General features: G+C 49.1%; 8 protein-coding genes across 8 annotated transcripts; 4 read left to right on the forward strand and 4 right to left on the reverse strand.

Annotated features, from left to right (window-relative positions):
• Positions 1-375: 375 nt before the first annotated feature.
• Aud_005459 (uncharacterized protein) lies at positions 376-738 on the reverse strand (the record flags this gene model as incomplete). The annotated part of the gene is made up of 1 exon (XM_043290389.1): positions 376-738. One exon carries the CDS (start codon positions 736-738, stop codon positions 376-378), a length of 363 nt encoding a protein of 120 aa, XP_043146324.1.
• A 1,593-nt stretch (positions 739-2,331) lies between these two features.
• On the forward strand, positions 2,332-4,014 carry Aud_005460 (Zn(II)2Cys6 transcription factor domain-containing protein; the record flags this gene model as incomplete). The annotated part of the gene is made up of 3 exons (XM_043290390.1): positions 2,332-2,398; positions 2,456-3,306; positions 3,379-4,014. The coding sequence occupies 3 exons, from the start codon at positions 2,332-2,334 to the stop codon at positions 4,012-4,014; spliced, it is 1,554 nt and encodes a 517-aa protein (XP_043146325.1).
• An 881-nt stretch (positions 4,015-4,895) lies between these two features.
• On the forward strand, positions 4,896-5,846 carry Aud_005461 (uncharacterized protein; the record flags this gene model as incomplete). Its single annotated transcript, XM_043290391.1, has 2 exons — positions 4,896-5,036; positions 5,202-5,846. The coding sequence occupies 2 exons, from the start codon at positions 4,896-4,898 to the stop codon at positions 5,844-5,846; spliced, it is 786 nt and encodes a 261-aa protein (XP_043146326.1).
• Positions 5,847-6,124: 278 nt separating this feature from the next.
• Positions 6,125-6,383, forward strand: grg1 (putative glucose repressible protein Grg1; the record flags this gene model as incomplete). Its single annotated transcript, XM_043290392.1, has 2 exons — positions 6,125-6,246; positions 6,296-6,383. 2 exons carry the CDS (start codon positions 6,125-6,127, stop codon positions 6,381-6,383), a joined length of 210 nt encoding a protein of 69 aa, XP_043146327.1.
• Positions 6,384-7,178: 795 nt separating this feature from the next.
• On the reverse strand, positions 7,179-8,150 carry Aud_005463 (alpha/beta hydrolase; the record flags this gene model as incomplete). The annotated part of the gene is made up of 1 exon (XM_043290393.1): positions 7,179-8,150. One exon carries the CDS (start codon positions 8,148-8,150, stop codon positions 7,179-7,181), a length of 972 nt encoding a protein of 323 aa, XP_043146328.1.
• A 1,226-nt stretch (positions 8,151-9,376) lies between these two features.
• Aud_005464 (class I SAM-dependent methyltransferase) lies at positions 9,377-10,036 on the forward strand (the record flags this gene model as incomplete). Its single annotated transcript, XM_043290394.1, has 1 exon — positions 9,377-10,036. The coding sequence occupies one exon, from the start codon at positions 9,377-9,379 to the stop codon at positions 10,034-10,036; it is 660 nt and encodes a 219-aa protein (XP_043146329.1).
• Positions 10,037-11,655: 1,619 nt separating this feature from the next.
• On the reverse strand, positions 11,656-12,237 carry Aud_005465 (cell wall mannoprotein 1 family protein; the record flags this gene model as incomplete). Its single annotated transcript, XM_043290395.1, has 2 exons — positions 11,656-11,847; positions 11,902-12,237. The coding sequence occupies 2 exons, from the start codon at positions 12,235-12,237 to the stop codon at positions 11,656-11,658; spliced, it is 528 nt and encodes a 175-aa protein (XP_043146330.1).
• Positions 12,238-19,391: 7,154 nt separating this feature from the next.
• Positions 19,392-19,963, reverse strand: Aud_005466 (mannoprotein; the record flags this gene model as incomplete). Its single annotated transcript, XM_043290396.1, has 2 exons — positions 19,392-19,580; positions 19,634-19,963. The coding sequence occupies 2 exons, from the start codon at positions 19,961-19,963 to the stop codon at positions 19,392-19,394; spliced, it is 519 nt and encodes a 172-aa protein (XP_043146331.1).
• Positions 19,964-20,292: the final 329 nt, after the last annotated feature.

Raw genomic sequence — 20,292 nt, forward strand, 5'->3', positions numbered from 1 at the left:
ATGCCGGTTACCAGTAGCCGTGTGGAATGTTAATCTACTACTAAGTCCGTCTCAGCTGCTCAGCTCTACTCTAAGTAGATCCTAGGTTCAGTAACCTATCCATATTCATATTCTCTTATCAGAGTATGAGTATACTGATATACTATGATCTGGGGTGCAGAAGAGGCTGGGTCAGACCCCGTATAAACCTTAGGTATTGACAGACAGTTTTCGTTGGCCAGGCGAGCCTCTCCACAGGGAGATTCTGCCGATTCGCTGTCGGGACCTTTCTTCCCTTAGAGCGCTCAAATTGTACACGAACATTGCCAATATACCCCTCTTGACTTTTCCTGGACGGTTCTCCACGAAGCCTCTTACACGGAAACGCCGGAATCCCTAGGGCATGTCCTTGATGTCATCAATAGTACAATCAACACGAAAGGGAAGGTCACGAGCCCCCATAGTCAAGGCTATGCCGGAGAGAGTGGCGGTGACGCAGTCGGTTTTGTTGTAGGGACGTGCGCTGCCCTCGAAGAGCGACCTGCACCGTCCTAGCAAGACATAATGTCTTGCACGAGTCATCGGACAGGTTGCATTGGCCTTTTCGGCTGCGTAGTAGCAGCAGTTGGAGGCAGATCTGGTGCACTGGGTCCACCAGGCGTTAAAGGGCGCGCCACAGTCTTCTGTTGGATCAAAGTCGACCGCTGCGGCAGGGCAAGCAAGTAAGGCAAGAGCAGAGAGAGCAAGCGAGATTTTCATGATGAAGCAGATTCTGTCTGGTAACGAGGACGTTTACACAGGGAGGAGGTGTTCTTTATAAAGTATTCTCGCATAAATGCGGAGAATTCTCTTGTAGTGGGCCAGAACAACACGCAACACCTGCTTATGCCGAATCTAGAAAACATACGCGATCCCTGTAGGTGGCTTACATCAGTATGGATTTGCATCTCGTCCGACCAGTGAATGCTGTGCACCCCTCGTTTAGTAGTCTTGGTTTGTTTGTCCATTCTGTTGGCAATTGACATTGCCAATTAATGATCCAAAGAATAAAGGAGTAAGAAGGAGCATAAATATATTTCCTTTTCAATGGAAAATCGGTAGTATGCACCCACCATGTCCGACACCATGTCCAACACCTGACTTGGGAGCCCGCAGCGGCCGTCTGCCGGGGATCAACCACCGAACTCCGGGGGCGCGACCACCAACTCCGGGCCTGTCTTTTAGGGGTGTCATGCCCGTAGTCGGGCACTCTGAGGGCGACCATAATCCATAAAGCAACGACCATCCGTCACCCACGCTGAGTCATGGTTTCATGACCGATCACCTCCACTCTAGCGGCAATATGAAGATTCTCCATGTACTTTCGATCTGCTCCTGCAGGCCCTAGCCAACAGGCCCATCCGAAGCACCGCACCTGCACCTGCATACTGAAGATTGTCATGGAGCGAGGCAAAGGAGTCAATTCGGTCGCTGGTCTGTTGGGAGTTATTCAAAAGTTCCAACACAAGCATGGTTATTATGACTTAAGTTAACACATACACGGTCAGGGATTATTTTAACAATTGCTCAGAACAGCCATTTCCCAGTCAGCGACCCAGGAGAGATCACGTGGAGCAGACAAAAAGCAGAAGAAGTTGGCTACGGCGCGACGATGAAAAGACCCGAGGACGGCATCTGCAGCCGAGCCCCTCCCCGGTCCTTCCGCTGTCCGCCTCGTAAGATCCCTGGGGAGGCCATTCATGTTGTGGCCCACAACCCGGTGAGTATATTGTGTGGTTGGACTTCTAGTTGTGGAGACGAATAGATACGCTATTCCCAAAGCCTAGTGGATCATGATTCACGGCCCGCAAATCTAGTCTTTAGTTCCTCAAATGAACAGAACCATTCCCAGGGCAGTGTTTAAATCGAACCCTAATCTAGCCATTTTCTTCTATGTTGCAAAAGGATGAAGGACAGCCGCGTGAGAAAACAGGTAAGCACTAAAGTCAGCCGAATGAGACAGACAGGACTTTTGGCTCACACGTAAGATTAATAGCTCCAATATCAGCCAAGAAGATAGCCAAGGTTACATTGATTGTCGTTAATTAATAATGCTAGACCCCGCACTTACCACACACGGGATGGCTTCGAATCCTTCTTAAATCTCACCATTCCATTGTCTGTCCTTTTTACCAATGCCTTGTCTTTCTTCGAACCAGGGTTAAAACCGTAGAAGGATCGAGAAGATCCAGAAAACAAGATATGTCGGATCCTCTGGCTTACTCACTCTGCCAGGTAAATTCACTTATACCTGGCACTCCCCGGCTTATTTGTTATTTCCTGTCTCTGTCTCCCTGATGACGCCCTTTGACCATGCCGGCGTCCGAGCCATCCGACGAGGCTCACAAGTGCAACACCTGTTTCAAAACCTACCGACGACGTTTGTCTCCACCGTTTGTTGAGTCTCCATCTTCTTGCATTGGGAGCTGATGTGTAGACCAATGGATCCCAGGTGACCTCCTCTTGCGCCATCAACGCCGGTGTCTGCGGTCGATCAAACCCAAGGTACGCCGGAAAGCGTGCAATGCCTGTGTGGTGGCCAAGACCAAATGCTGCTGCACGCAACCAACTTGTTCGCGATGTGCCAAGCGGGGTGTCCACTGCGAATACGTGTCCACGGTGAACGCGGCAGCCACCATTCCCTCTGACTCTTCCGACTCTTCCTCATCCCTCTCGGCCAACGATCATCCCAGACCCGACGAAACCCGCGTGAACGCGGCCGACTTTCCGCCGCTATGGAGCCCTCACAGCACGCTGGATGGGCCCAGTGCCGATAGCCTGGATTCGTGGAACATTCAGAACTTCATCTGGAACCTCGATACCCTCGATCTCCCGCCGTTGCCCTCATCAGCAAGCGTAGTCCACGAAGTCACCCCGGTCCTGACGCCAGCATTCCCGACCAGCCATCCGAGCTTCACATTTCCACTGGCCTCAGCTCCATCGCCACAGTCGTACAGTACCCTGGTCAGGGAGACCTCCATGGCGCTGCCGGGGCCAGGGATTCCCGATGTGTCCACCCTGACCAGTCTGCGCGGCAGTCCTGATGTGGTCGTGCGGCCGCCCAATCACATCAATCTGCTTGCACAGTATCCAAAACTCTTGCTTCAGGACGATTTTTACTGTCCGTTTGTGCACCGCACCCTGTTCAACGAGCATGTGGCAGACATGACCATTCTGCCGCACACATCCATGGCCATCTGCTGCGGAGGTGCCTTGGGCGCCAGAGACGCAGCCAGCTACGTCAAGCGAGCCATAGACGCGCAACGACAAAGCTTGATTGAGTCGTATGTAAGTAAGGCCTTTTGTTGATCATCTCCTAGCGTGCTGACAGGCTAGCCCACCTACCACTGCATGGAACAGTGGGACGCTCTGCACGCAATGCTCCTCTATGAGATCCTTGACATGGGCATCGCACCCGTCGACGAATCCAGTTGGAAACTCAAGCGCCTCACCAAAGGGCTAAAGTCGCCCTTCCTGTCCAAAATGACCCAGTGTTTCTCGCGGTCCTACCTTGAGTCGCATGATACCGCCCTCCTGCCCCCGGCCAACGCCGGACCTAACGGCACAGACTCCTGGGTTAAATGGGCTGTTAGCGAAACTGCCCGCCGCACCATCTTCCTCGCTAATATCATCAACTTCTTCAGCAACCATGATCTCAACTCCGGGCGCCAATCGCCCTACTATGAGCCCCTCAACGACGAGCTCATCATGAAGATGCCCCTGCCCTGTGATCAAGCACTGTGGAGCGCCCGCACTGAAGACGAGTGGCGCAAGGCCACGCCCGCATCCCCTGGCTCTCCAGGCACCACCGACGCCTTTTCAACCTTTGGCGCTACTGGTGTCCCGAACCACCAGCAGCAACCCTCGCTCAAGGTGCTTTTCTCCAAGTTCACCAAGGACGATCTCCGGGCGAAATGCATGATGAATGCGGGGCTTGCCGACTCCAATGAGCTTCGGTCGTTTATCATTCTCTGTGCATTGGAGCAATTTGCGTGAATCAGACGGGGCCAAACTGACGTGTACTGCGATTTGTTTAACGCTGATGATTTATGTAACGCTTAACGGGTCATGGGCGTATTTCACTGCGTTTGCTTAGTCTATGCCAATTAAATGGGTGGTGTAAATTGTTACCATACCTCCATCACTGCTCCAATAGCGAATTCCGACATGTCTCATCGATTGAATCGACCGTTGTATGGTCTCGAAAGACACATTGGCAGCAGCTCGGCTCTTCTTGTGCTCCGCAGACTATAGCCGCACCATGCATCTGCTTCACGCCCGCTTGATGCAGTGGCTCACCGCCATATCTAGACTCAAGTGTCCGGAGAAGGTGGTTTACCCAGGTTGCTTCATGTACACGAAGCCGGTGTAGTGGAGAGCTGTGAAAAGTCGCCAGTGCTTGTCGGTGGCAACGGGTGTGCAGTGGCCCGATGCTTCCTTCTCTGAAGGCTGTGAAGTCGATGACGGGCAGCTCAAAGGGTTCGTGGTTGACCATGTGGGAGATTCCTTGTTGTACCTTCTTGACAGGGAATCCTGATGATTTCGGACGAGCTCACGACGACTGTAATATAGTTTCATCACCGCTATTCCACCCCACGCACCCATCGGTTCCCCCCCCCCCCAAAAGCCTCCTCTGCTTGGAAATGTGCATCTCATGATGTCTGGACAGCGGAATCTGTTTTAAAGGCTTGCGTTGCGGCGGCCGGAGTCGGTGGTCGTCAAACGACCACAAACTCCGACGGCGTGAGGACTCCGCGAGCAAAGACGACCGAGGCATGCAATTCGAAAAGAGCACTCGATACGCGTTTGTCAGCTTCACGACATTTTGGTTCTTCTTCTCTTCCTGTCGGCGGTATAACTATGCAAGGAATGGCACGATGCGTCCGAGCCTGGTCTCGGTGCCGGAGGGACAGGCCATATCCTCATCGGCCAGAGTGTCGCCGTCCGGCCTGACGCCAACGCGCACGACAGTGACACCCCTCGCGAGCCCTAGGGCATTTGATGCAGGTGTTCAACAAGTATATACATTAGATGGTCCTGTTGCGGGACGCCCTGCTTCCGTTCAAGAACGACAAGGACATGATCATGCCCGTCAATAGCCGCGCCTGGCCTTCGCTCTACTTCTAGACACAAGGCCAGCCCCGGCTACGGCTTCCAGTATGATTTCCTGGCCTGTGGACTAGCTGGTCCATGACGTACCTGACGTCATCTTCGACTTCCGGATCCAGGACTACTATCTTGCGCCTCATGCGGAGATCCCCGCCGGCACCGAGAAAACCCCGGCATACGCCGCGGCGAACGGCGACGCACCCGCGATCGGCGTCCAAAGCACCAGCATCGCAGTCACCTCGTCGTCCGATATGGTTCGACAGCTGGAATTGCAACGCCAGCTTGACAACGGCAAATGCGTCTCCGTCGATCTGGGGCAGGTCGCGCGCGGTCATCGCTACGCCTATCAGGCAAGCACGTCCAGCAACGCCGACTCCGAATCCCCGACATCAGCTACGTCCACCGTAATCCAAGACGCGGCATCCATCCTGGAGACCGGAGACGAAGATTGCCTCGTTACGGCTGATGGCGGGCTACATGTGATTCCCATGCACGACCCAGTCGTTGCTTTAGCGCTGCTGGGGAAGATCTACCCGGGGAACGTAATCCTTCCGCCGAGGTCTGGAAACTTAGCGCAGGCCGAGAAGGCCGGCAAGGGCCTGGAGCCAAAGTTTGTGCTTTTGGGGGGTGAAGCGTGGTGGTTTACGAGGGAGGTTTACTTGGCCTGCCTCTGTAGTGCAGCACTATGCATAGCGCAATACGCGGGAATCGGGGTATGACTTAACCTTATTTACTAGAATTGCAGCAATGACTCAATAAAGTTCAGCAGCCAATCTTGTTTTGCGAGTTTAATCCCTGGATGTTGCGCAGGAAATACTTGGCTCCAGTCGATGACATCACCACGGTCACCTCCTGTATAGATGACATCATCATGCCGTACCACCAATATAAAGACCTCACTTTCTCTGTTCTGTCCTGTCTTCATCAACACAGAAACATTCAATCCGATCTATACTATTCAAACCAATCTACAACTCAATACACAAACTCAATCACAATGGAGTCCCTCAAGCAAGGTGCCAACTACGTCAGCGAGACCGCCAAGCAGGCCCTGCACGGCACCTCCAAGGAAGCCAACAAGGACGTCGCCAAGGATTCCGATGCTCCCATTGGCACTCGGTAAGCTCTCTTCCCTGCAGGGTCTTGCAGTCGTTCTAATAATGTCAAGTGCCTCCGCTGCCAAGGATGCCGTCAAGGACAAGGCCCAAGAGTCCAAGCACGACGCCAAGGCCGATGCTCACAAGCAGCAGATCTAAGTCTGCATGAGATCCCTTATGTCTGAAGTGGTACGTGGATGTTTGCACAGGCCAGTCATTGATTTCAATCTGACCAGATCTAGTTTATCTTACGCATGACACTTATTGATGACGATTCATGTATTTGATATGGTGTTGTATTTTAGTGATGGCCACTGGTCGTGATACCAAATGAGAATGAATTATGTTAATCAATACACACACAAGGACAGTGATCATACTGTCTAGATATGTCAAGCATCAACCTCATTAGCATGCCGTACGCCGTAGACGATTGTAACATCATAGCAACAAAAATAAGAGATAAATGACCTGCAGCTACCAGGCGCCCCGCGCAATCTTCGAACACACCAGAACCATCTTTTGCTCCGGGCTGTTCAGGGCCACCTCTACTCGGCTCGCATGGTCTCCTAGTGAGTCCTGCACTGATTCGCGGGGAGGACATGTTTATGTATATTGCATTAACGCCTTCAAACCACCGCCCTGTTCTGCACTATGTATCTTCTAGCATCTTCATGATCGACTGGTTTTTGTTGAACCAGTCCCATAGTTGCGCACCCGCGAGATCAAACTCCATGTCTATGCCCCCCAAGCGTATGTGGGACAACGCGCTAGAGTTTTCGTGGTACAGCTGTGAGACTATACAGCCCACAAACTACCCATGCCAGCTACCAGAGAATCCAACCACTACCAACCTCACTGATTGCATTAGTCTTAGCATTTGTGAATTGCGGAAGACAACAGAGTTCTATATTGCCATCTCGAGACATCACAACAAGCATCACCTTCTCTGATCTAGATGCCATCAGGGCTATTTAACAAATTTTGAAGCCATTCCAACCGAGCAGCCCTCGCCCTCCCACTAATGGGAGCATCAGGCACAAAGACATCAAACCCATGCCAACTACCCGGCCACACATGCAACTCAGTCGAGACACCATCCTTCCACAAAGCCGACGCATACGCGATATCCTGATCCCGAAACACATCCGCCTCACCAACATCAATAAAAGTCGGCGGCAAGCCCGCGAAATTCTTCGCGCGCATCGGCGCAGTATACATATCCGCATACTCGCGCCCCTCGCCAAACGCATAATTAGCGATCACGGCGACGTCCACCTCCCTCAGAGGCGCAATATCAGCATACTGCCGCATGGACACGTACTCCATCCCATCATCAACCCACGGATACATCAACACCTGGCCGCGGATTTGCGGGCCCGAGCGGTCGCGCGCGAGTAAGGTGACTCCCGCCGCGAGATTGCCCCCCGCCGAGCCACCGCAGACAACCAGCTTGCGCGGGTTGAAGCCCAGCTCAGCGGCGTGGTCGCTCATCCACTGCAGCGCGGCGTAGCTGTCTTCTAGCGGGGCTGGCTGGTGATGTTCCGGAGCGAGACGGTACTCGGCCGTCAGGCAGACGGCGCCGAGTGACTCTATCCAGTCGAGCATGGTGAAGCCCAGGAAGCGGTTTCCTGTTGCGAGGCCCCCGCCGTGAATGTGTAGGATGCCGGGGGTTTCTTCGACGGGGCGGGTTTGGTGCTTGGGGCGGAAGATGGTGGCTCGCATCGGTCCTGCGGGGCCTGGTATGTCGAGTTCTTTGTAGGAGATGACATCCTCTTTCCCTCGGATGGTATTCTCCACGGTGAAGACTGGTTCGAGTGATTGGCGGTAGGATTTCATTTTTTCGGGAGTGCTAACGTCCAGCAAGGGGGGTGTCACATTGGCGAGGTCCGAATTAATCGGTGATCGCAGAATTGGAGAAGTCATTCCGGAAGATGGTGACAAGGAGATATCAGGGATTATCTGTGGATTTGAAATGATGTAGTTTTGCTTGCGCGGTATGATAATGAAATGTTACTGAATAGCAGATTCACCATCGTGGTAGTCTTTATATAATGGTTACCCGCGTGGTTTGATCTGGCTATTTCCAATGCCAGCGACGTTTACTTCTGCTCGTTACAAATCTCTGGACGACAGTTTGTCCATGAGGTAAAGAAATGTAGCCGAATATTCGGGATAATGAGAGCTCCAAGCTACTGTGGGGCTTTGCTGGATGATGCGGAAAGTCTCCGGCGCTAGGGTTGATTCCTCCCGTCCGGAGTATGTAGTAAAATGTTACCTATACTCCAACAGATTAGTGGATTTTCTCACCCGCTAATTGGTCTGTTCTTGATGGTCCCTACCCGCCCACCACCGCACGCGCACGCTCTCCCTGATATATAACACATCGGGTGTGAGATGTGCAATACGTGATATTATGCTAGGATCCGTGTCGCGTCACGTGGATCCATATGTAACTGATTTTTATTCCCTCGGCCCTGTGCACGTAGCATGCTCAGCATCCATAGAGGAGTGCTAGGATCATTACTGACAAATAGATCAGGTGTAGCTGCATCAGGCCCGCACCCGATATACTTCCGGCCAGCGTAGGTAAGGTCTTTAGGGACGAAATTGCTTTTTATTTAATCCGATCTCTTATCGAAGCGCAGGGTCAAGCGTAATACCTAGATATATAGCTATCTTAGCTCGTCTGATGATCTGACATCTGCCCTAGCGACTCTTATAGTTTGCGCTATATTAAACTTTGCCCTAAAGGTTAAGCATACATGCTGAGGCTGGTCTTACTCCTATAAATGTGGTAAATATTACCAAACCAGGAGTTCTACCAAGTAGTACCCAAAGGGGTGTCCACAGGAAGTATCCCGGACCTAGTAGAGCGAAGAGCTTACTCGAAGTAGGATTAGACAAGCTCATCTAGTGAAGGCGGTGTCGTAAGATGGGCAAGTTCATTAATTAACCAGTATAAATAGCCCAGTAGGATCACCCTACACTCGCTACAGAATATTAGCTTCTTTTTTATCTGCCGCTATATACTTGTATAATTCAGCTACAGGCTCCAGTTGACAATCTCCGCACATCTTCACCGCCGTGTCTTCTACCGCGATATACCCATTCTCCTTCCTGCCAATCTCTGCTCCTGCTCCTCTGGAAAGATGTCTGACACACCTGAAGGTATTGTCGAGTACGCCTACGACAATATTACAGAATGGTACCTGCAGTGGGTCGAGAGCCAGAAGTCGCCGCGACAAAGATACACCAAGATGCTCCTAGACAAGTTGCCGCCTTCACCCTCCATTCTAGAGCTTGGCTGTGGTCCCGGAATTCCTATTGTGAAAATGCTGCTCGACCAAGGCGCTCAGGTGGTCGCAAATGACATCTCAACCAAGCAGATCGAGATGGCCAAGGCCCTTTGTCCGGGGGCCCAGCTGGTTGCGGGTAACATGACTACTCTCACTTTCGAGCCTGGGAGCTTCCATGGCGTAATCAGCTTCTATACGCTGTTCCACCTCCCACGGTCGAAGCTCAAGGCCATGCTCACCAAGATCCATGGTTGGTTGAAGCCCAGAGGCGTCTTCGTTTTCAATCTTGCGACTATCGATGAAGAAGAAATCCATGGCGAATTCCAAGGATATGGAATGTTCTGGAGCAGCTATGGCGTGGATGAGAATCGACCAATGCTAACAGAAATCGGATTCGATGTATTGCACGTGGAAGTATTGCAAGCAGGCGATGGGAAGTTGGAAGAGGATGATCCAGACTTTGATGCCGAGTTTATGTGGGTGGTGGCACAAAAGAAAGAATCTCCTATGTAGCGGAATGCTGCAAAGATTATGAAGCTTGGCGAATGTGAAGCTGGATGAATATGTACCAGGTAATTCGTTCCGAATATAGGTCCGCTAAATCTAGGTTGTGGCAGGGTGAAAGTGCCTATACGAAATCAGCTTTCTATAGTATTGTGACCAACGTTTAGAAAATAGTCGGATAGACTTAGCATATAATGGAAGGGTAAAAACGTTGCATTTAATTGTTAAGGTAATTTGTTTACAAGAGCTAGTGTGATGATGCTTTCTGTATCTGTTCTGTCCCATTTGTATAGTTGAATTTGTGGCCATTGGTAGTTACGATATCTACCAAAAGGCACCACACTCCACAACACATAAGGAGGATGTGGAATGGATGCGGATGGCTACTAAGATCATGCCGCTGGTATGGATGGATATGTATCTATGATGGATGTGAAACCACAATGTGGCAAGGATTCCACTTTCCCAGCAAAGTATCATAAAACCCTTTACGGACCGCCGCCATTACTCCCTTGATGGCTCTGTAAGTAATTTGATCCAACGGCTCAATTAACCCCACCTGTAGCCAGCTGCATAACGTCTGGTATGAGCGGATGGTTGAAGCATCTAGTCGACTCTATAAGCCTCGTCACTATCTGTCTGGCACGGAAATAACCTCTCGCACTCGGCTGACATAGGCGCCAGTGTAAGTAAATCCAGCTCCATCCTGCTCCTTTCGGTATTGAGATGTTATATGATTATCAAAGGTTAATGCATAATATATATATCCACTACTTTCATATCAACTCACGACAGAAATGATCATTCCCTCAAAACTGAGAGTTGGTTAACCTAGGCGGATAAGACCTCAAAAACCGTAACCAACGGATTAACCAAATGGTTTCGAGTTTTAGGGTAGGGAAACCGCAACCAGTGCGGTTCCCTAGGCTAGGAACCGAACCCGAACTGCTGCAAGTTCGGTGATGGTTGGATTCGATTTTAGCGGTTCGGTTATGCAACCTTAAGGTTAACTTAAGCTAATTCTTAAATGATTAATTAGACTTTAAGAGGGACTGCTTCTCTAATAATATCTCTAAGATATAGCCTTAGATTATCTCCTAAGGGAGGCTTTAGTATTTTATTTAGTAGTTTATTAGGACAGTTAGGACTTTATTCTAAGCCTATTAAATTACTATTATATTACTTTCTTTGAAATAGACCATCAACTCAGCCTTATTAGAAATAATAGTTATTATCCCTTAGTTATATTACTTAGTAGCTAGTCTTATATTTCTTTAGCTAATAGATCTTCTTATATTAAGTAGTAAGCTATTCAAGATAGTCTAATAACTAGTCATAGCTAGATATATACTAGCCTATAAATCCCTCCCTAAGCCCATTCTCCAGCCGTCGCACGACGTATTCCTGCGCGGATCCGAGATATTTCTTCGTCTTCCCAAGTTGGATACAGCACTATGAAGTAGTTGGTAATCTACGGGAATCATTATTCCTGTCGGGTTGGCAGAAAGTGGTGTGGCAAGCGAAAAGTAATCGTCAAATTATATAGCAAGAGGAGCTACAGATACATAACACAGCACCTATCCCCTAACCAGATTCACTGTTCTCCACAGGCATTGTGGCTCAGTTGCTTAAGCAGTGAGCGCCTTGTTGGTCTTTTCAAAGGCAGTATCAAGCTCAGCAATACTGGGCGCGGCCATTTGGTAGCTCTCAGCAGGCACCTTCTGCTGCATGGAGGTCTGAAATTTATCCTTCTCAGTTTTGAGGTCATTGAACATAGCCCTCGCCACGAAGCCCACACCTGCATCCTTGAAGCCCGGCGCCTGGATCCCAGGTTAGCAAAACACCCAACTATCATGTGGGAAGGAAGAACTCACTTTCTGCTCTGCTATATTCAGAGTGCTTAGGATTTCTGGATGCAGTTGGTCATAAGCCGCCACGACGGCATCTGCATCCTTGCCATCAAAGGCGTTAGATTCATCGATGCTCCTCCGTGCGTTGGCAACGGCACTCTGCACGCTTTGAATTCTGCTGGCGATGGGGATGGCACCCATGAGGCCGCCATTCCACCCCTCAAGGCTCTCACGAGCCTTGACAACGCTCTCCTGAAGGGCGTTTATGTCGGAGACGGCCTGCTCAGAGTTTACTGAGCCCAGAGCGGACGTCGCCAGGGCGATGATTAAGGCCACTCGGTTCAGGTTGGAGAATAGCATTGTGTCTCAGAAAAGAATGGAAAGCTTATTTGAAATGGGAAGTGTAGGATGGTTGAAGGAGAACGTTTGGACAGTCAGTTGTTCCGTGGTTATATACATGGCAGAATGGCAGTACCGAAGCAGTCCACTCATATTATGTAAGGGCAAGCTAGAATTCTCCGAAAGGAATGAAGTAGTTCCTTAACATGGGATACAGCATACCAGTGATCGAATGCGGAATATGAGGTCGCGCCATACCAATAGATGCTCCTGCTGGCGAATACCAATGACGAAAACACCACATGAATAAACGTTAGAACACTGTCAGCCACGGAATGTCCTCCCATTGAGGCATAATTTCCCTATCTGGTTTGCAGCGGAATTTAGGAAGCCTGCTCATGAAGCTACATCATGAAGATCCTCCTTTTATTGAAGTAAAAACCTGAAATGCCACATTCAAACGTCCGTGCAGATCCATAAAATGCAAGGGGTGAGTTAAATTCCCCGAGAGGAATCAAGTAGTTACTTGACATTAGCAAGACATGAATAACGCGTCAGTTAATCAAGATAGCTTTGGGAAGGTACATATGTCGACAATAGCGAATATTGATAGCTAGAGGACTCGCCTTCAACTCCGCAGATCCAGCATCAGTTTACGGGCTAAAACATTTGCACTGGCCACGCCCATTCTCTGCGCTCTTCCAGCAAGCCGCACCTCCATCTCAGATACCATTTCCAGCAACTTGATACCACTTTCCGGGCCGCCAACGAGCACGTCTGCAAGCAAAAATTCATGCTCACAAGGCCACAGTTCGGAATGCGGGGCAAGCCGAATAGTCACCCAGGTTGTCAAGACCAGCATGAATGGGTTGGGTCGGTCAAGTTCTCCAGTCGTGCGGACAGGATCTCCGAAGGCATTCCGAAGAAGATCGAAGGGAATTGTGCTGCAGCGGGAGGACAGGCTATCTATGGCTGGATCACAAAGCAATAAAAACAATAAAAACTGTCGCGGATTGCTTGGAAGGGAACATGATGCCTGCGCTGCTGAGTGAGCTGGACCAGCGCTCGGCGCCTATCACAGGAGCATGTGCCGCAAGGTGAATGCGTATCTCAAGGCCAGAGGTTTGGAAAAGTGCCATTCCTCTGGGGTCGGATGTCTATGCGTCTACGCGTGAGACTGCTTGAGTTGTTCCGGGTTCTACCCCCTTTGTCTGGCCTCACATTCTTTTTTCCCGTTTCATCGGCAATAATCACTATATGCATACGGAAAGCATTATGTTGAGATTGTTTACATCACCTATCCACATGACCATGGTCGTCTGCGTTGTTATTGTACTATAAGTCAGGTGTCGATAGAGTCCTGGACAATGGATGTATGTGATTAGTGTTTAGCGAGGCGAGGGAGTCGAAGATTATATTGAAGGCGATTCTTGGCTCTGATCTAGATGCGCAGATTCGCTGTCTTTATTGATGCAAGCCCTGTGTGTCGAGATACAATTTATAGCCTTCAACGGGACGGAATATAAGCTACTACTAATCCAGGATGTCCACACTCGATGGAATTCAACGTTTCTGATGGTCAGATGCTCTAAGCGTTTACAACCAGCAATGAACGAGTACTGCTCTAATAATGGACATACTCGATTTTCCATAGGTGAAAAAGAGTGGCGGCAAATTGGCTATCGTCTTTGGTTAACACGGGCTTTCTTGATACAGCACGGCTTTCTCCCTAATAAAAATGCCGCTGTCCACGAAGTCTCGGTATTAACAGCCAGCTATTCGACATTCTTAAGCTTTCTATCGAGGAGGCTGAAGTAAGAAGGGTCCTTGGAAGCCGGTAATGCTCAGAGCACGTCTAGCTGCGAGACAGTGCAGTAGAGTATTCAGGTGAAAATCGACAGCAGATCATTGCAAGGGGTAATGTTATGACGTGTAGAGGGGCATTTCTCCCAGACATGTGCCAGGTGGCAGTCAGAATGTAGGGCGTCATTTTTAGTTCGGAGTTTATGGCCTTATTTTGTTAATATTCCGGGGAATGCCAAACGGTGGGCGAGCGAGGGCATGCTTGTACAGTTCCGCCAATGAACGCTTGAGTATGGAGAATGTAAACTAGTTTTATCAATGATCTGTTGAAAAATCTTCAACTATAGTATAAGAGCGGAATATACTGCTCCTCTGTACTGCTCCTCTGCGCAGAAGTCTGACCACTTGAAGTTCCAAAGCACCAAACCGTCATTACCAATGTCCATCCGAATGTTTTTACCGTTATATTGCATAATAGCACAGTATGGACTTACTACAATCTTGCTTGCCGGCGTCAGAGAAAGATATTCGCTTTATAAAATCTTCGGGATGCTGTGCTTGTTCCGCCTCTTATACATCGAAATAACCAGCTTGCCGAGCTTGTACAGTAACCCACTCTTACGCATGCCGCACACGTTCTTCTCCACAATCAGAACCGTCCATCTGATTAATCTCTTATGCTTTGTCGGCCTCGGCGAACCTTCCAGTGCTAAGTACACCGCTGGAAAACACGCGCTCATTTTCACCCGGTTTCGCCTCGCTCTCAGGCTTGCCTCAAGTACCCGAGGAGTTGGAACTGAATGGCAAGTAAAAAATATCCCGGCATTTCCGGCGTGGGTCTCTTTGGCAGCAGGTGGCGGCGTTAGTAGGATCAGATTTCTGGTCCGTCAGACTGCTATCTTAATGTGGCAGTATTGCGCTCTTGATCTCCTCTACTTTGGCTACTTCGCTCGTTTTCACCAATTCCAATCTTTCACACATAGTCCAGGGACAGAGTTCCTCGGCTATTATAGACCAAACGCTATACAAGCAGCCGCACGCCTTGCAATTGTCATTGTCCTTATGTTAGCTTTAAGAACACTATTAGATTTTACGTACCGATGCTTCTCCGTCGTATCGGTTGTTCTCAAGTTGACCTCTCCGGAGGATTGGCCGCCGCTATTTGGCAGTATATCGAATGCATACACACTTCGAAATTTCTGGGGGTGAGTTATTTCTGTCGTAAATAAAGTTTATTACGGACAGTTCGAACTTATGTTCCAGACATTTGACTGATATTTATTTTATCAGACAATTCTGGCATCAATTTCTGCGATGGCCGCTGAGCAGTATCAGCCGAGGGATATCTATGAACATACTCGGGTTTACTGCGGACAGTGTCGCAAAGCGCTACACTGACTTAATCCTCGTGTTCACTCTCTCCGCAGGGTTTCATTATATCAGTGCCATATGGAGCAACACTCCCGGTCATACAGCATTCTTTCTCATCTTCACTCTTAATCCATTTATTATCATGCTTGAAGACGGGGTACGGTATCGTGTGAGGCGGTATGCCCATGGAGGAAACGGGCTGTTATGTCATGCTGTGAGGAAAGAGTCTTCTTGCAGGTTGATTGGGTATTGTTGGGTCTTATTCGGTTTATATTTTACTGTCCCATGGTTTGCGTTCCCCATTATGCGGTTGCCTATCTACAAGACAGCACTGGTGCCCCATAGTTTAGTCGAGAGGCTCGGGCTGGCTATGGGGACGCTGGCTGTGGGAAGTTTGGGATTGGCCTCACACCGTATTTTCAACCTGGAGTTTTGAGTAAGAATGGCTAATATTTGTTAGAGAACTGGTAGGACCCTAGAGACCTGCTTTTCGTGCGGTGGAACAAGCAAGGATATGAAGTGCATTCTATCACGTGGGATGTCAGGCTGGTAGAGAATAGAACATATCAACAATAATCTTGGGACGATCAGCGTATCTCACCGTGGGGCCTGTATTGCATGTCATAACTCACTCATGTTTTGTGATTCGCTTAGGCGATTGGCAAATAGGTCTAGAAAGCTGAAGTAAGAGCTTACTATTAATTCCGAGCCCTATCCACTGTTACATGACCAGTCGAACCCTTTATTGATGTAATCCTCAAGTTCCAGAAATATAGTCGCAATACTCAATAAGCCCACTATCCATCTCATGTTTCAGGAAGAATATCGTGCGCAGACAGAAAACCCTTGGCTTCCTTACCCATACTCAGGGAAAATTCTCGACTGTGAATGATGATCATTCCAACACAATTATTAAAGGAACTTATGATGGGCTCGGGAACGTCACCACGGCTTTCGGTTGAGTCCATACTGTAGCAGGAAGAAGAGTGCTCAGAGAAATTGGAGTAGTTTCGGTAAACAGAGGGATGCCTATCCTTTACTTGTTCTAGGAGATATTGGTCTAGGGTCACGCGACTAATCTTCATACGGTCGCTGTTATGTTTTTAAAGGGTATATGTGTTAAGCTTAAAGTCTTCGCCAGTAACGGGCTACATGCACATTGAATAGTCAGGGTTGGAATTTCTGTCCCACGCTGAAGTACACTGGACAGCTAAAATCGCTGTTTGCCCAGCCAAAATGCACTCATTTAGCCTCCCTTTCTCACAAGAAAGAGCGGCCATCCAGAAGAAGGTCCTTAAGGGGTGGGAATGCCTAGGAAGACGTCTAAGAAGGCGGCCATCTCCGGAGAAGTGACGCAAAGCTGCCAGCCACCCAGACCCGACAATTATGGACCTCGCCACGACGGAACCGGGACGATCTGCTCACCCCAGCTGTGGACGGGGCACTCCTGGCTCCCCACCCATGGCAAGCTCACAGGTTCCGAATAGACGGCAAATGCGAAACTAGATAGAGATTCGGTTGGGAACTATGATTCCGTCACCACTCTATACGACTAACCTTGGCTTTATCCTCCCATGGTGACTGTTTGCGCTTGCCTAATATGGATAGAGGGGCGAGGACCCTAAACCCTGAAAACTAGTGCTAATCTATGCTGGATAACTGGAATATCTCTTGCTAGTGGGCCATAGTGCTAGCCTGCTCCTGGATCCCCTGGCTATATATCATGCTAGCAACGTGTGATGAATGGGCGGCTTATAAATCTTGAGATAACCATTCATCGCAAGGTAGAGTGGCATAACCGAACCGCTAAAATCGAATCCGACCCTCATCGAACTCGCAGCGGGGAGGGTTCGGTTCCTAGCCTAGGGAATCGCACCGGTTTCGGTTTCTGTAGGGTGAAACTGATTCGAGTTCGGTTACAACCGTCGGTTATGGTTTTTGCGGTTTTATCAGATTCGGTGAAACTACCCAATCCAATTAAAGATAATACAGAAGTATTACACATTAAAAAACAGGTTAGTCGCATACTAGTTACTCAGTCGCATACTACTTGGTCGCATACCCCTCAGTCGCATTATTCTCAGTTACATTAAACTATTATAGGTGTATAGATATGTAGTCATTTCCTAATCTAACTAAGGTTAGATTTAGTGTATTTAGATCATCTTATTTAGATATGAGAGAGCTGATATAATTTATTAAGAGTCACTATTGTGTGTAAGTAATTGTAATGTTTATATACACATTCATGTATCTTTTTATATTTGAGCTGTAAACTATAAACTTGCCTAACATAGCTTAAATCTTTTACTTATTAAGTCAGGATAAAACCTCTGCATATAGAGTCTTATATAAATAACATCTTAAATAGAAATAATCAGTATATGAGGAGATATTATAATACCTTACAGTCATAAAATGTTGGTTTTAAATAGCGGTTTATCTAAACCCAACTAAATCTAATCATGGTTAGTTAGCAAGTAACATGGCTTGGCTAGAAATAGTTTAACTGTGCCAAGCTTCGAGTTTTGCGGTTAAACTTAAACCAAATCAGAAGGGGTCAGGGTGGGTTCCGAGTTCTAAAATTTAAACTTGAAATCGCAGCAGTTCGGTGCCAACAGGTTTTGAACTCACCCGAACTCAGACCGAAAGCAACTCTACTTAGGGATATAATGATGTGTAAGGCACAGGACTGTTCTAATAGGAATCTAGTCTATCTTTATATAAAAGGGAGTAGCAGTTGAGATAGGTAATGCTATATAGCATAGTGTAGAGTATGGTGTGCATGAAATATACTTGATAGTGCTGGGTAGGGGCCATGAGGGTTAAAAAGATGAATGATTAAACAGGTATTACTAATAAGTATATACTCAGGAATTATGGACTTCCTCGAGCGACGTAGGTCCCATCAAACAGCTGACGAGACTGCCTCAATCGAGACTTAGTTCCGCCTACTGGGCTTCACTGTCTTATGCCAGGAGCACCGCCGCCGGAACGTACACCTTCGGCTCGTCCTAGCCCATGTACATGGTCACGTTGCCAAAGGAATCGGCCGTGTTCGTATTGCAGCCCAGACGACCTTCTCACGGCCAGGAACCCGCCGACGCTGACGGTGTAGCTATTGCCCTTGCTGCTCTTGTTGTTGATGCAGAAGACTATCTGGCTGCCGGCGGGCCCGGCCCCTTCCTGAGGCAGAGATGGTTGACATCGGCCCAGAGGGTGTCCGACATGGTGTTACGTAGCTCGTGGACAGCTTGATGGCGTTGTCGCGGACCTTGTTCAACGTCGAGGTGAGGACGTAGAGGGGGGCTGTCTTGTTGTATTGGGAAGTCCAGAGAGGCTCGCGGTTGAAGGGGGTGCTGTTGCCCTTGAAGTGCGCTCTTGACCTTGGTGGACCGCGGGATTGTTAGCTTTCTTGTAGCAAGCGGATCGAATTGGGAGACCGTAAACTGACCCGTCGGAATGCCGTTGTTCAGGAGAATATAGGTCGTGGCGTTCTTGGCGAGTGCCAGGTCGTCGTTGCGGCTGCAGCCAGCTGCCCCGCGAGCGGCTTATGTCGGCCAATCCGAAAAACGCGACAAGCCTTCATCGATTTAACCCTCAAATCCGTCCACCAGCTAAAGGGTCCTCTCGCCCCCTTTACCATGCCCGGTTACGACTTCACCATCCCACCCAACGCCCCCGTCTTCCCAAAGGCCGTCGCCAGGATTTACGCCGCCTCCTTCTCCATCATCACAGCCGTCCACTCTGGCGCTCTCGTGGATGTCCACCCAAAACGGCAAAACTAACCACAAGAGGGAATTCACAGGTCTCGCTTTGCATGGTAAAAGCAGCCAACTTGGATTAAAATTAGGTTAGCTAACTTAAGGTTAGCTGTAGTGACCGCGGTAAGCATCCATATCTTCAGCCGAGCCCCACAGTACAATCCTCTGATTACTGCTATTACTGCTCATCATCCCTGCCTGCTAAAAATATCACCAAGATGAAGGCAAGGAAATCTCTCACAGGAATGCAGCTTCCGCCTCATCAAAGGCCTTGCTGATCTGCTCATTGGACGCAGCAGCCTTGCGCATCGTCTCCTCAGGAATCTGTTTATTTGCCTGCTCCTGAAAACTTTTCTTCTCATTGTGCAAATCCTGCACGGTCTCCCGAGCTTGTGGACCCAATCCAGCCTCCTTGTAAAGAGGCGCCTGTAATCACTTAGAGTCAGAAGATTGTTTACTAAGCACGGCATCTAACGTACCTTGTCCTTGGCAACCGTCAATGCATCAAGTAGAACAGGGGACATTTTGGTGTAAGCCTCGTAGTACTTGGTCGCTTCGTCAGGAGTAAGACCGTTGCTGCCAGCGAGGCTCTCTCGAGCGGTTCTGGCGGCGAGCTTTGCGTTGCTGACGGCGCTTGCGGAGTCAAGGGCACCAGAAAGGCCTCCTTGGTAGTTATAGAGGGAGTCCCTTGCGTCTCGGATTGCCCTGGCGAGGTTGTCCATGTCAGAGATGGCCTCCGCCGTGTTGGTGGCTGCCAACGCGCAGGAGGCGCCGACAGCAAGGTAGCAGACAAGAGTCTTCAGCAACATTTCGAAAGTAAAATGGTTCCCATCCAAAAGAGACTTCTAGGGAGTGTAGGTTGTGACCTTCTTTGGGTTGAATTTACCACTGCGAAGAAGAACTCTTTATAATGACCTTGTTCTTGGAGGGCATATGGATTTCGGTGACTTCCAGCAAACTGAGCATTCCACAGTGTGAAGATCTACATATTTTTCAAACCAGGATGTCAGCTCACCTAAACCTGTTCCGTTGCAATGTTTACTTCACTGGTCCTTCAGCATATGTCGTCAGAATCAGGGTTGATAAGTGCGCCAGAAGACATGGTATTATAAATTTCAGTCATCTAATATCATGTCTT

This window comes from Aspergillus udagawae (genome assembly GCF_001078395.1).
Source record: "Aspergillus udagawae IFM 46973 DNA, scaffold_4, whole genome shotgun sequence".
Classification (NCBI taxonomy): Eukaryota; Fungi; Ascomycota; class Eurotiomycetes; order Eurotiales; family Aspergillaceae; genus Aspergillus; species Aspergillus udagawae.